Consider the following 13572-nt stretch of genomic DNA (forward strand, 5'->3'; position numbering starts at 1 on the left):
AAAAACATGGAACGCTTCATGAATTTGCATGTCATCCTTGCACAGAGGCCATGTAATGTTCCAGTTTTAGTATATGTGCTGCTGAAGTGAGCACTAGAGTCCTTCCTTGTCCCATCTAAGTAAGCATCAAAGACAGAGACTTCCAAGCCAAGGATTGCCCTAAAGCTCAGAAAGTAGTGCCAAAATGTTTCTTATTTCACTAATTTCAAGTATCTTTGTCTTAAAAAATAATAATAAATAAATAATAACACTCCTTTCAAAATTATAACAGGTACAAAACGGGCAAGATGTGATTTAGCAGGTCAGGGAGAACAGAGTACGCAGTCTTCACCTGGTGTGAGTGAACTACTAAAAAGCTGATGTAACCTGAGGCTACATGGAAAGTTCAGGGTCAGAGGAGGGACGCGGGCTGGCTAGTATGCTGCACCAGCACTCCTGGAAAAACCTAACCAGAGCCAGGCATCATAAACTGAAACCCAGCCAGGGGAACATGGTCTTAGTGGCTGGAATTGAACAAGGCAGAGGAAGAACCCATGAAGGCCTGAGAGGTGTTCACATGTCAAGGAGCAGACTCAAGGGATGCAGATGGCTGATGTCTGGTAGATGGGACCAATGAAGTCAATGCGACCTCAAGCACAGAGCTAAGATCAAAGGTGGAAGAGAGACAGATTTCTGCTCAATAGGACCAAAAGATAACTGAATACCAGGGAAGGTAGTGAAGCTGTATGAGCATATGACAGAAATGTGGAGTTGGGGGTGAAATGTCTTCCCAGGTGTCCAGTCCTCCTGAGACCTGCGATGCCAGTAAATGGTTAAGCACCTTCTGGTGCATCCCCAGCCCTGAGGCCTGCTGAGCTGTAGGGAAATCCATGCTTATACTGACCCAAGTGACCCCAAAGCATCAGCATCACTGGGTTGGGAACCTTTTTTTAGTTCAACCTCTTAAACCAACTGCTGTGCTTCCAGCTCTGAGTCCTGACCTGAGAGAAAAGATCCAAGATCCCAATATGGCTATTAATCCCCTTTCCAGGTGGGCTCTGGGAAGCATGCCTTTAGAACCTGATGTTGCACGCCCTCTGCTGGTCATTCCCAGTACTGTTCTCTCACCCCAAAGAAAAACCCATTTGAACCTTTATGGTACTAGTCAGTGTAGGTTCAGAACAGACGGGGAGACACGAGGCAAGTACCAGGGAGTTAGATCACTGGTCAGTGTTCAGTCAACGTACAGGATCATAACTAAATCTATGGATGGTTTAAGTATCAGTATCAAGATTAGGGCTCATCTGTGTCTAGGAGGAGGGCTTAGACTGAGGCTGGGTGTAGGGAACTTTCTGGTCCAGGACTAAGACCAAGGTCAGTGTCTCAGGCTGAGGCCAAAGTTAGGGCTCATTGTGGGACTGAACTCTGGGCTCAAGTGTCAGCATGAAGTGTGTATCCAGGTGATATGCTAAGAGTCTGACCACAGGAAGGAGTCAGTCTGCATCCAGGGTAATGGGGTCAATGCAGTATTCCTATACCAGGTGGAAACATCAGATAGATAATAAGCACCAGCCATTGGAGAACTCAAGCAGAGATATTGCCAGAGAAGAAGTATAAGAGATGGGGGACAGAATAAGCAAGTCACTAATTTCTAAGGACCTCCCAACCTTAAAGATGGAAATAGCCAAGCTAGAGCGCCCCTTTCTCCTCAGAATGTGAATCTCAGTATTCTAGAACCAGCTTCCTGTTAAAGCCCCCCACTAACCCTAGTACTGCCATATACAAATTATAGGAACTATCTGGGGACAGGAGAGGTCCAAGGACCAATCCTGTCACTGCAGAAAGCCGGCACTGTGGGGGTAGTCTTCCTTTCCCCCAGGATTCTCTGTGTCTACTGGCAACAAGGCTTGGCAGCCTCCCACACCCAGATCTTAGCAACCCTGGGAGCCCCTGGCAACTGCTGCCATGGTGACAAGACAGGGAACTGAGAACAAGTTGGGGGGGAGCACTTCCTCTGGAGGCTTCAGGATATGTGCAAGATAGGGCTCCCTCTCCCATATACAGTCTGGGAGGGAACATGTGCTCCTGTCTAAACACCTCCTCACTGGCACCCACCCCCGCCCCTGCCCCCGGGGTTCTGGTTCCCTCAGGGTGAGGAAATGAGGGACATCTAGGGTTGTGACGTCTCCAGAGGGAGGGAGGGTGAGTGGGGGTGTTTGGAACTGACACGATCAGATGCATGCATACACTGGCAGACATGGTGTCAGCATATCAACAGCCATGAAGCCGCACTTCATCCACTCTTTGTCATGTAGACACAGGCCTACTTAGTCATTTAATCACATATGTACAGTAACACAAAATCACATACCTACAGCAAATAACACAGAATCAGGCACACTACCACACAAAACTAATTACACAGATACACTCACTTACAAATTGCATGACAGATACAACAAGACAAATAATTCCCAGGCTCAAACATTTACAGACGCACTCACATACCGAGATATCTGTGAACATACAGCGTAAGTTAACTTTCTTGAGCGTTAACTACAGGCCGAGCTCAGAACTAAGTGCATTACATGTGTTACCTTAATTAACCCTCTCAACGACCCTATGAGGTACTGCTGTCCCCATTTTACAAAGGAGTAAATGAGGAACCGATGTGGCAAGTAACCTCACAAGGTCAACAGTCTGCCTTCAGAGCCTACATTCTCATACCCTATGCCACACCCTGAGGCACCCCTGGTTCCTCTCACACATTCCTGATACCCAGGGCAATGGGACAAAGGACAGCAACTGAAAACTCAGCCAACAACGGAATCTGTGCCACCAATACCTGAAGGCACAGCCCTGCACCCTTGAAGGTCTAAGCCTACACTTCAGCATTAGCAGGGACCAGGTAAAGGCCGGTGACTAAACTCTGCCTCCGTGTTGGCACAGGCAAGGCTGGAGGAGGCAAAATAGACAAACCTGGCATAGGAAGAAGCAGAGCCGCCCACAGCCCAGGCCCCCATGAATCTGGAGGTGGGGGAGTGAGAGCCCTCAGATATAAGGAGCCAGTACCATTCCTGGGCCCCCTCACCCTCCCTTTCCCATCTCCCATGTCACACTATTCCATTCCCTCATCACCCCACCTCCCCTCCCTTCCTCATTTCTTCTCACCTCATCTCTCTGGCCCATCCTTTTGCTACTCATCCCATCTCCCCTCCCTCCTCTCCCTATCCCCCTCACCCCATCTCCCCTCCCTCCACTCCCTTACCCCATCTTCCCTCTCTCCTCTCCCCCTCTCCCTCCCCTCACCACCCCTCCCCTCCCCATCTCCCTTACCCCATCTTCCCTCCCTCCTCTCCTTACCCCCATCACCCTGCCTCCTCTTACCACATTTCCTTTCCTTGCCTCACACCTCACACCCCTTTATACCTGGGATCCCCATAGTGATAACCAGAAAGAAGGCATATAGTGGAGAATAGGCCGACCTAACCTCAGGATCCCTAGACTGCTCTCCTGTTCTGCTCTGTGGCCTAGGTACTGATGCTCTCCAAGCCTGTTTCCAGCTCTGTCTAGTTTGCATGACCTCATGGGTGTCCATACACTGCCTCAGGGAAACTGCAAGGAAAGAGAAGTGAGAGCTTCTGCTCTGGCCCTTCCTTTGTCCTCAAAGCCCCCAAGAACTCCTTCCCCCTCTTCACCCCTGGATTACCCCCTCCCTACCCCCGCTCCCTCTAGCACAGATGGGCCTGGGAGACAGTGACGTGGGCGCCAGGCACCGTGTCTGCTCAAGCGTCGGCTTCCGCTGGCAACCGCCTACGCAGCCCTGCCTGCTCTGAACATTGGGGACACTGGGGCTGAGAATTAATGGGGGTGGGGGTGGGGGTACTGAAATGGGAGATTCTGAGGGTGTTAAGAAAGGAGATCATGTGGAGCTGAGAGGAAGGGTTAAGCGGGGGGCTAGGATAGGGGAGCTCATGGGAGTAGATAAGGATTAAGAATAGGATAAAAAATAATAAAATTTAAAAATTAAAAAAAAAGAACAGGATAAGACAGAAGATCATGGGGGAAAGACAGGAGATCATATGGGGCCAGGAAGGGCGGGGGGAGTAAAAGGGGGATAAAATGTGGGAACTCAAAAGGGAAGTAGGATGAAAGATTATAGGGAGAACTTTAATGGGGATTGTTGAGAAGGGGCTGCTCATGAGGGAGCAGGGATGAGGGGATTATACAGAGGATGAAAAAGGGACTCATAAAGGGAATCTTGGAGGTGCTAAAACCGTGAAGAACTGCTAGGTTACAAAGGAGAGAGCAGAAGGGTACTTAAACTACGCTCGTCTACCGGGGTCTGTTTTGAGATTCAGTTAGGTCATATCAGGTCAACTCCGGGTCACGGTAAGGTAAAGCTAAATCAGGTCAGGGCTAGGTTAGTTCACGGTTCAATGGAAGACAGGTAAGAATGGTAACCTTTTCACCCCGGTCCAGGGACCACACCTCCCAGAGTGCACTATTCTCTCCCCTACCCTCCTAAATGAAGACAGGAAAGAATGCCCAGAATCACCGCCAACTGGTGGGCGCAGTTTTCCTTTAAGGCTGCCTTTGACGTTGCACGGGTTCCAGAAGGTTCTCCCGGGATTCGGGCAGTGGCCAGTACGTCCCACGTTCTCAAACCGGAGATTGGACTAAAATAGTTGTCCCCCGACTGGGGTCTGAGCCCCACAGACCAACCAATAAAATCAAAGGGCGCGTGGAGTTGCCGCCCTCTGTCCCTTTTACCAATGACACGACGAGATAGCGAAGAGGTGTGGTTGATTGATCCCAAAGTGCACCAGTCAGACCCACACCAATCACGGCCCGGAATGTGTGCGCGTGTGGCCGGGAGACAGGGGCGGAGAATGGGCGGCTACCACAGAGCCACTCGTTGAAAACTGTCCAATTACAGCAGAGGCTGAGCTGAGTGACGGGCAGACGGCGCAATGGGCAGCGCGGAGGCGGAGCTGTGGGGGCGGGTTCCCGGGCCCCCTGGCCGCCGCCGGCGGGCGGGCGACTCCTGTCCAGAGTGGAGGCGGCGGAGCCAGAGCCGGGGGAGGGGGCAGCGGCTGTCTGACGGACCGCGGCGGCGCCCGCAGCTCCTCACTGGTGAGGGCGCCGAGCCAGGACTCGAGGGTCCCGGGAGGGGGGGCGTCGCGCGTCGCGAAGCCAGGGGTCCTGGTGTCGGGATGTCGGGACACTGAGAGCCCATCGGCTCTTCCACCGCGGGGGTGTGGAGGCTCGGGGTCTGCAAGGTGCTCGATGTCCCCGACCCTCTTACAGGGGGCAGCCCGCGTCTGAGCCGGGGGAGGGTCGGGCCGGGTCGCACTGGGTTCCGGGGAGGCGTTTCTGAGCCAGCCCAGTCAGCCAGCGCCGGTGACATCACCGACCACCCTCCCCCGCCGGAGCCCCCTCCCCTCTCCTCCCCTTCTCTCCTCGCCGCGCCTTTTGTCCCAGCCGAGCTCTGCCCCGCCCCGCCCCGCCCATCTGCGAGGGAGGAGACTCCCTGTCAGTGACTTCATTGAGTAGATTCTTGGGGATTGGGGTCTGGTCCTCCCCGGAGAGAGAGGCGAGAAGAACACGCTGCCTCTCAGGCCCTCACAATCACACCTGTCAGAGGTACACACGCTGCCACTCACAAGCACACACTCTTCGCACTGCCAGCCTTACTGTCACACAGCCATACAGCCATTCACAATCAGCCAGGCATCGCTGCATCTGAGAGCAGGTGACCGCTGGACCCTATTCCTTCACTCTCCACACCTGGGGATCAGGTCCAGCTCCTGCTGCACCGGACAGGCCTTGCTGGGCAAGTGCCTCTGAGAACCTGAGGAGGCGGCTTCCAGAGCTGCAGCTCTCCAAGCAGGCTCCAGTGGAGCGATCAGAGGTGAGGGGCTGGGCTGGGCATGTTTAAGCGCACAGTGCTCTCCTGCCCATCCCCAGCAGCACCCCCACTACAGGCCCGAGGCGCTTTCCGGAGCTTCCCACACTTCTGGGGAGAAGACTTCTTAGCCAGCTTGATGTTTAAAATTCAGCTGGAGCCCTTAAAACTTCGAGCGTGGACGCTGAATGGGTTTGTAAAGTTTCGGTAAGTCCCTCTGGAGAAGGGCACTCATACCCATACCGAGTCAAATTCTCCATGTCATATCCCCCTCCATTGCCTACCTGCTTCCTCCATCTCATCCTCATCTCATCCCCAGTTACATATAAGAACCCCGCTTCTGTCCCACCCTTACATTTGAATGAACTGCACCCCTTGTCATTCATCTCTTATACCAAACCCTTCAGGCATCCATTTTCCACATACACCTCCTCTAGTATTTCAACTCTCTACATCCCACTGGTAACCCATTTGCCACTTCAGACATTTCCATTTGTCATCCTTCATCCCCCTCCATCAGTACTTCATTTTCTGTATCAACCATCCCCCCTCCCTGTACCAGTCCCCCTTGCCATTTCTCATTTTTTAGTCCTGCCTCTACATTAACATCCTCTTCATTCTCTCCATCAAAGGCAGTGCCATGCCATGGGGCTCCTTTGTCATTCCAACACGTGGCTTGTGGGTAGGGGAGGGAGGGAGGAAAGAAGGAGGAAAAAAGGCAACTCCTGAAAGAGCTTGCCCTATGTCTGTGGAGGCAAGAGAATTACAGGTCTAGAACAGCTAGCACGGGGTGCAAGGGAGGAAGCTGGCCGGATAAAGAGGTAATGCAGGGACAGTGAGGGGAGGGTTGAAAGCACTGGCAAGGCATTCCACTCGCCCTCAACCTAAAAGCTGCTACAGTTCTCTGGGGGCACCCCCTTGGTGTGCTAGGATTCCTTCCCAGTTTCAGGGGAAAGAAGGTGTGGGCTGAGGCAGAGATGGCGGCAGACCACCCCCAACTCCCTCTCAGACAGCTTTTACTGCTGCTTCCGAAAATGGCTGCCCTCCCCCAGATGCCCTTTCTTCTCTGCCTCCCCAGCCACAGGCTCCCCCACCAGGCATGACATGCTGGAAGGGGAAAAGGGGGAGTGCCCGCCCTAATGGAGCCTTCTCTTCGTCAGAGTGAGGTGACTCCCAGAACCATGAGTCAATCTAGCCACCTGTAATAGGCCCTGTGGGGGCAGGAGTTAGGGCTGTTGTCCCTGTCTACCTGGGGCCTTGAGGCCTCCCCTAACCCATTACAGCCCTCACTCCTGCCAGGACACCCTGTAATCTCTCTGAAGCAGTCAGAGGCAGAAAAGCAGGCCTTAGCTGTGGCTGCCAGCCCAGGACATTGCTAGAAAGACTCTGGTTCTCTGGGCTTTGGCAGGGGTTGGCCAAGTCTCAGCTGGGTTAGAGAATGGCTTCTGGCCATTCCCCCAACTAGCTCTAGCTACAGGAAAGTGCCTTTCCCTCTATCCACCACAGAGACATTGATGGAGGGAGATTAGAGTGAAAGAATGAGAGTCCTGTGTTTCTCCCTCATATAAATAACAAATGCCCCTGCATCCAGCACATCAGGGACTATCAGAGGAGTGTGGGCCTGGCACTGGGCCAGATCCTAAACCATGAGGCAGGTGAGAGGGAGGGACTGGTAGAGAAGGTACTAAGGAACCGGTGGTTAGTGCCCAATTGTCTCCTAACAGCTAAGGTTTAAAAGCCCTACCTCCAGGATGCTTTTGTTCACTAACACTGATGCTTAGGTGGCACAGACATGTCTTCACACACAGTTTTGTGTGTAGACACTGGGAAATGACTAAAGGGAACTGTTGCCCTGGTTGGGGGAAGGACGGTGTCACCCCGCCCCAATAATGAGAGAGTTAGAAACAGCAGTATCCAAAGGCTGTGAGTCATCCTCTAATCTGAATCACACGTGAGGCTTAGCATAGTCTGGGGAGCGGGGGCAGGGAGGCCTGGGGTCTCCAGTGGCCGAGAGGAATTCAGGTACACACACTCTGACTCAGCCTGGCTGGCCACTGCCCCAGCTGCCCTTAGCCTGGGCACTATGCCTGAGGCATGGCATAGGAGACCACGACGCTCAGGTGACCTCACCCAGTATGCTGATCTTCACCAGCTTCTGTGCGTGGGTCTGCCAGTCCATGGTGCCACCTCACTCAGCAGGGCTCGTGGGAGTCCTCAGTCTGGCCCAAGGACCTGGGCCTTAGAATAGCCCCAAAAAGTGGGCCACAGCCCCCAGCTTCCTGTTGGGAAAACCCAGGAGCTAAGGAAAGAATCACAGAATCCTAGAATGTCAGAGCTGGAAGAGATCATCTAATCCAACCCTTTCATTTTACTGATGGGGAGACAGAGGCCCACAGAACAGGCATGACCTGCTGAAAGTTACACAGTGAGTCAGGGATTGCAGGATCATCAGGAATAGGACCGGGGTAGAAGGGAATAGAGGCATCAAGGATCGGCCCTGGTTTCTTTCAGAAACAAGGACACCAGTGCCGGTCCAGTGGCTGTGATGGGAAAGGATTACTACAAGATTCTTGGGATCCCCTCGGGAGCCAATGAGGATGAGATCAAGAAAGCCTATCGGAAGATGGCCTTGAAGTACCACCCAGATAAGAACAAAGAACCCAACGCTGAGGAGAAGTTTAAGGAGATCGCAGAGGCCTATGATGTCCTGAGTGACCCTAAGAAACGGGGCCTGTATGACCAGTATGGGGAGGAAGGTAAGAGGGCAGTGCTCCAGCCTGATACTGGACACCTGTCCTTGTCTGGGGTCCTGGGTGACCCAGTTCTCAAAGCAGGGAACTGGAGACTGAGAAGGGGGTGAGGGAGGCAAGTGTTCCCAGCACTGACATCCAGAGGAAAGAAGAGACCACCCACTACCCAGCCTCAGCTCACCACAGCTCTCCCTGCCTCTCTCTGCCCCTCTCCCTCCTCAAGTTAAGGCCTTAGAAAAGCTAGAGCCAGAGGCCTTCCCCGCCCTTCTTTCCCTCCCAGCCTTATTAGTCCTGCCTGAAGTCCCCGCTTCTTCATTGGCTGATGGGGAAGGTTAGGAAAGGGAGTGTGTGGCTCTCTGAGGACAGCGCATTTACAGTCATCAGCATAAAAGTTTGGCCCTTAAGCAACCGGGGAATTAACCACTGGAGCTCTGAGCTAGAGATGGTTGTCCCCTTCCCTGCCCCCTTCCTGCCCACTTCAGGCCAGCAGAACAGAGGTAGAGTTTCGACTCCCTGAGGAAGTGGCAGAGATCCAAGCAAGAGTGGAAGGGGAACTGCTGTTGGCACCTTGCCCCCTCCTGGGGTAGCTGGTGGCCACGCACAGGGTGTCAGGAAAGGTCCAAATAAAGCCTCTGAGAGGGCGGCTCCTCCCAGCACATCCCACGGGCATGATGTAGCTGCTAATTCTGGGCCTGCCCCTCAGGGCCGCCTGCCACCCGCCAGCCACAAGCACCTGTCAGGCTATATTAAGAGACATTGTCACAGCTGAGGACTCTCCTTTCCAGGAGGAACTGTCCTTCCTCCCCAGTGGCATCCACCTTTCTTCCACATTCTCCTCCTCACTCCCCGCGTCTAGTCTCAAAATTAGATAGGCTAATGATATATACTGTACCTGATACAAAGCAGGTGCTCAAAAGAATGTTCTTTTCCTTTCCTCCTCCTTGCTTTATGTTCCACGGCCCTGTCCTCTGTACACCCCAGTCCTCCCAACCCCCTCTTCTTATTCTCCATGCCACTAGTTCCTTCCATTTTTCCCTCCTCACCTACTAGACTTGCCAATTCCCAGATTCACCAGGCATCTTCTGGAATCCCCAGTATTCTCTCAGCTAAGAAATATTTCTCTCTGGCGTAGAGGGATGGGAAGGGTAGTGGTGGGGAAGAGGGAAGCAGTACAGACACCATGCCACCATGTGACCTGTCTAGGAATTGCACTCATTCCTCTGCTTGGCCTCACCTTTGATTAGGAAGAAGGTAGGAGCTGGGAGACCTCCACTTTCTGCATGACCAAACCTAAGTGAAGGGCAAAGCTTATGCCCTAGGTCCAGGCACCAGTTCTAATGGAGATCTACATCCCAGGAGGGCTCCTGAGGATGCAGCACAACCTTAAGGAGACATCCAGGGCCTGGGAAGGGAGAAGCAGCCTTGGAAATGTGGGTTATATTTCTGTCTGCCCTGCCCCCTCCCCAGTAGCCAGCTAGAACAGTTGTGCACATAGACTCTGTGTGCAGCCCTCCCTGGGGACAAGTTGTTCCCAGCTTGAAAGGGGGGTGGTAGTGGTACAGCAGGAATCCTTGCAGAGAATTCACCCCCTCCTGTCATCATCAGTCCAACTTCCCTCTCTCACTGAGCTCTGCCAAGCTTCTTGAACTCACCTGATAATCAGACCCTCAGTAAAAGGAAAGAGCAGACCTTGAGTCTTAGGGGAAGGGTGAAGAGGCAGCTGTCACAGGTCACTGAATTGCTTGCCACTTGGCCTCTCTAATGAAACCCAAATCTCCTCTTGTGGTCCCAGGAAGTTAAGAGGCTAATTTAGGCTCAGGCTTCCACAGCCAATGAAATTCTAGATAAAGCCCTCAAAGAGAAGAGTCCCCTCCCCAAGCCTGGGCCCCACCCCCAAGTCTATATATTCTAGATCATTTCTCAGTGTTAATCCCCTTCCTCCCTCCTCCCCACACAAGCCCCCCAACTACTCCAATCACCACCACTACCATCCCCCTTGAAGACTGCCCCCACAAATCTGAGCCCCTTAGACAGAACCTGACTCCAGAGAGAGTAGCTGGGGTCACCACTTGCAATGTGCCAGCTCACTCATCCTTTTTGGCTGCTCTGACATTAGGTATGGGGTGTAAGGCTTGGTGTTGTACAACTCCAAGGAGCTCCCTTTCCCATTGCAATCTATGTCTGTCCAATGTGTGAATGGCAACCCCTGGAGCTGTGCAACACTGTGAGCCCTGAGTGTGGGAACAAAGTATCTGAAAACTTTTTGTAGAGAAATAGCTCCTCTTCTCCAAGCTAATGATCTTTCTTGCTTTTTGGGGCCCCTCCTCATTTCCCATTTGGGCACGAGTCAGAGAAAGAGGAAACCATGCTAGAAGTAGAGTGAGAGTGGGAGCTTCCCTGGTGGCGCAGTGGTTGAGAGTCCGCCTGCCAGTGGAGGAGACATGGGTTCGTGCCCTGGTCCGGGAAGATCCCACATGCCGCGGAGCGACTAGGCCTGTGAGACATGGCCGCTGAGCCTGCGCGTCCGGAGCCTGTGCTCCGCAACGGGAGAGGCCACAACAGTGAGAGGCCTGCGTACTGAAAAAAAAAAAGTAGAGTGAGAGTGGACTTCCTCCTGGACTGTATTGCCACCTTATTTGGGACAGGTCACTTACAGCCCTCTGTATGGTCAAATTCTGTCTGATTGCCTCTTCCCCTGTCTTTGGAGATAAGCAAAGATATGGGAGCCAGGTATGATTTGTAATATGACCCCAGTCATTCAAGGCTTTGTGAGACATCTTTGGGTCACAGGTACATGGAAGAGTTTACAGTGCTGGAAGTCACTCACATCTTACCGGTCTTCTAGTCTTAGCCTTTCAGCCTCTTTGAACCTCGAGATGTGCCTTATTTATTTATATTTTTTTGCGGTATGCGGGCCTCTCGCTATTGTGGCCTCTCCTGTTGCGTAGCACAGGCTCCAGACGCGCAGGCTCGGGCCATGGCTCACGGGCCCAGCCGCTCCGTGGCATGTGGGATCTTCCCGGACCAGTGCACAAACCCGTGTCCCGTGCTTCAGCAGGCGGACTCTTAACCGCTGCACCACCAGGGAAGCCCAAGATGTGCCTTATTATTAAACATATAATTAAGAGTAGAAATCTTGCCAGAGATTTTTCTTACTCTATTAGGCCAGCCCTCTCTGTGGGAGTTAAAGCTTGCTTCTTCCTCTAGGCCCATGAACTAGGAGCTAGAGGGCAGGGGGAGGAGAGTGGGGTGGGGCGGAGACCAGCCATACTGCCCCTAACTTCTCCTCCCTCCAGGCCTGAAGAGCGGCGGCGGTTCATCCGGGGGCTCCAGTGGCTCCTTTCACTACACCTTTCATGGGGACCCCCACGCCACATTTGCCTCCTTCTTTGGCGGCTCCAACCCCTTCGATATCTTCTTTGCCAGCACTCGCTCCACTCGTCCCTTCAGTGGCTTTGACCCAGACGACATGGACGTGGATGAAGATGAGGACCCATTTGGCTCCTTTGGCCGCTTTGGGTTCAATGGGCTGAGTAGGGGTCCAAGGCGAGCCCCAGAACCACTGTACTCTCGGCGCAAGGTGCAGGACCCACCTGTGGTGCATGAGCTGAGGGTGTCCCTGGAGGAAATCTACCACGGCTCCACCAAACGCATGAAGATCACAAGGCGGCGCCTCAACCCTGACGGGCGAACTGTACGCACCGAGGACAAGATCCTGCACATTGTCATCAAGCGTGGCTGGAAGGAAGGCACCAAGATCACCTTCCCCAAAGAGGGCGATGCCACACCTGACAACATCCCTGCTGACATCGTCTTTGTGCTCAAAGACAAGCCCCATGCACACTTCCGCCGAGATGGCACCAACGTGCTGTACAGTGCCCTGATCAGCCTCAAGGAGGTGGGGCCTGGATCAGATTGTGTGTGTTTTTATCGAGTGGGGGGTGGAGGTGACAGAGACATTCTTTCCCCACTTTCTCTTTTCTTCCCTTTCCAATCACTCTACCCTACCTTTTCCTCACTTTCTGTCTCATTTTCCCCAGGCACTGTGTGGCTGTACCGTGAACATTCCCACCATTGATGGCCGAGTGATCCCTTTGCCCTGCAATGATGTCATCAAGCCAGGCACCGTGAAGAGACTCCGTGGGGAGGGCCTTCCCTTCCCCAAGGTGCCCACCCAGCGGGGAGACCTCATTGTTGAGTTCAAAGTTCGCTTCCCAGATAGATTAACACCACAGACAAGACAGATCCTTAAGCAGCACTTACCATGCTCCTAGGCCCTGCCCCAGCCAGCCCAGAGCCTTCCACAGCAATAGCCCCACACTCACCCCACCCATTGTGCACCCAGCTTGATGTCCACTGGACACTAGCAACTCTTTCTAAATGCAAAAAACAAACAAAAAAAAACCCCCACTGGTTTTCAGGGAAAATGTTCCTGTCCCTGACCCCTTTCAGAGCTGGGCTGTCTTGGGGGAGTGGGAGGGAGGTGGGGAGAGCTAGCCCAGGCCAGGGGTTAATTTTCATGTCACAAGCTTTGAATCCAGTTCCCACTCCAGTGGCTGGAGAGTGACCTGAGTGCTACTTGAAGATATAGAGATTCCTTGTCCACGCCTGTAAATAGCATGTCCTCCTTCCCCTCTCAGCTTTGCTAATACCTCTCCTTTCCCTTCCCTTCAGCTTCCTCCTACTGGGGGAGGAAGAGGATAAAAAGGACACTGCTTTCCCACCCCAGTCCCACCCCCAAGTCCACAGTGTCCAAGGTTATCACACACATATTCATGCACACAAAGCACACACCTAGAGCTATGTGTGCCTCTCCAGGGTTGAGATAGGAAGGGAAGGTCCATAAACCATGAACCGGGCCATTGAGCACGAGACACTTTTCATTTGGGAAAGGGAGGTGATGGGGCCCTCAGCAGCCTCCCTGACAGCTCCCCT

The 13572-nt window shown here is 53.2% G+C and overlaps 1 protein-coding gene and 1 pseudogene across 1 annotated transcript; one reads left to right on the top strand and one right to left on the bottom strand.

Moving 5' to 3' along the window:
* Window positions 1-94, bottom strand: LOC132492883 (U6 spliceosomal RNA; annotated as a pseudogene).
* A 4903-nt stretch (window positions 95-4997) lies between these two features.
* DNAJB5 (DnaJ heat shock protein family (Hsp40) member B5) lies at window positions 4998-13136 on the top strand. Its single transcript, XM_060100924.1, has 4 exons — window positions 4998-5115; window positions 8399-8643; window positions 11934-12535; window positions 12678-13136. The coding sequence occupies exons 2-4, from the start codon at window positions 8433-8435 to the stop codon at window positions 12909-12911; spliced, it is 1047 nt and encodes a 348-aa protein (XP_059956907.1). The 5' UTR covers window positions 4998-5115; window positions 8399-8432; the 3' UTR covers window positions 12912-13136.
* The last annotated feature ends 436 nt before the right edge of the window (window positions 13137-13572 follow it).

Source organism: Mesoplodon densirostris, chromosome 6, assembly GCF_025265405.1.
Source record: "Mesoplodon densirostris isolate mMesDen1 chromosome 6, mMesDen1 primary haplotype, whole genome shotgun sequence".
Lineage (NCBI taxonomy): Eukaryota > Metazoa > Chordata > Mammalia > Artiodactyla > Ziphiidae > Mesoplodon > Mesoplodon densirostris.

Excerpts from the sequence above, each read along its gene's own strand:
- DNAJB5 (XM_060100924.1), top strand. The coding sequence starts at position 8,433 with ATGGGAAAGGATTACTACAAGATTCTTGGGATCCCCTCGGGAGCCAAT. Across the intron at positions 8,644-11,933 it reads TGACCAGTATGGGGAGGAAG|GCCTGAAGAGCGGCGGCGGT; the intron begins GTAAGAGGGCAG and ends TCCTCCCTCCAG. Across the intron at positions 12,536-12,677 it reads CCCTGATCAGCCTCAAGGAG|GCACTGTGTGGCTGTACCGT; the intron begins GTGGGGCCTGGA and ends CATTTTCCCCAG.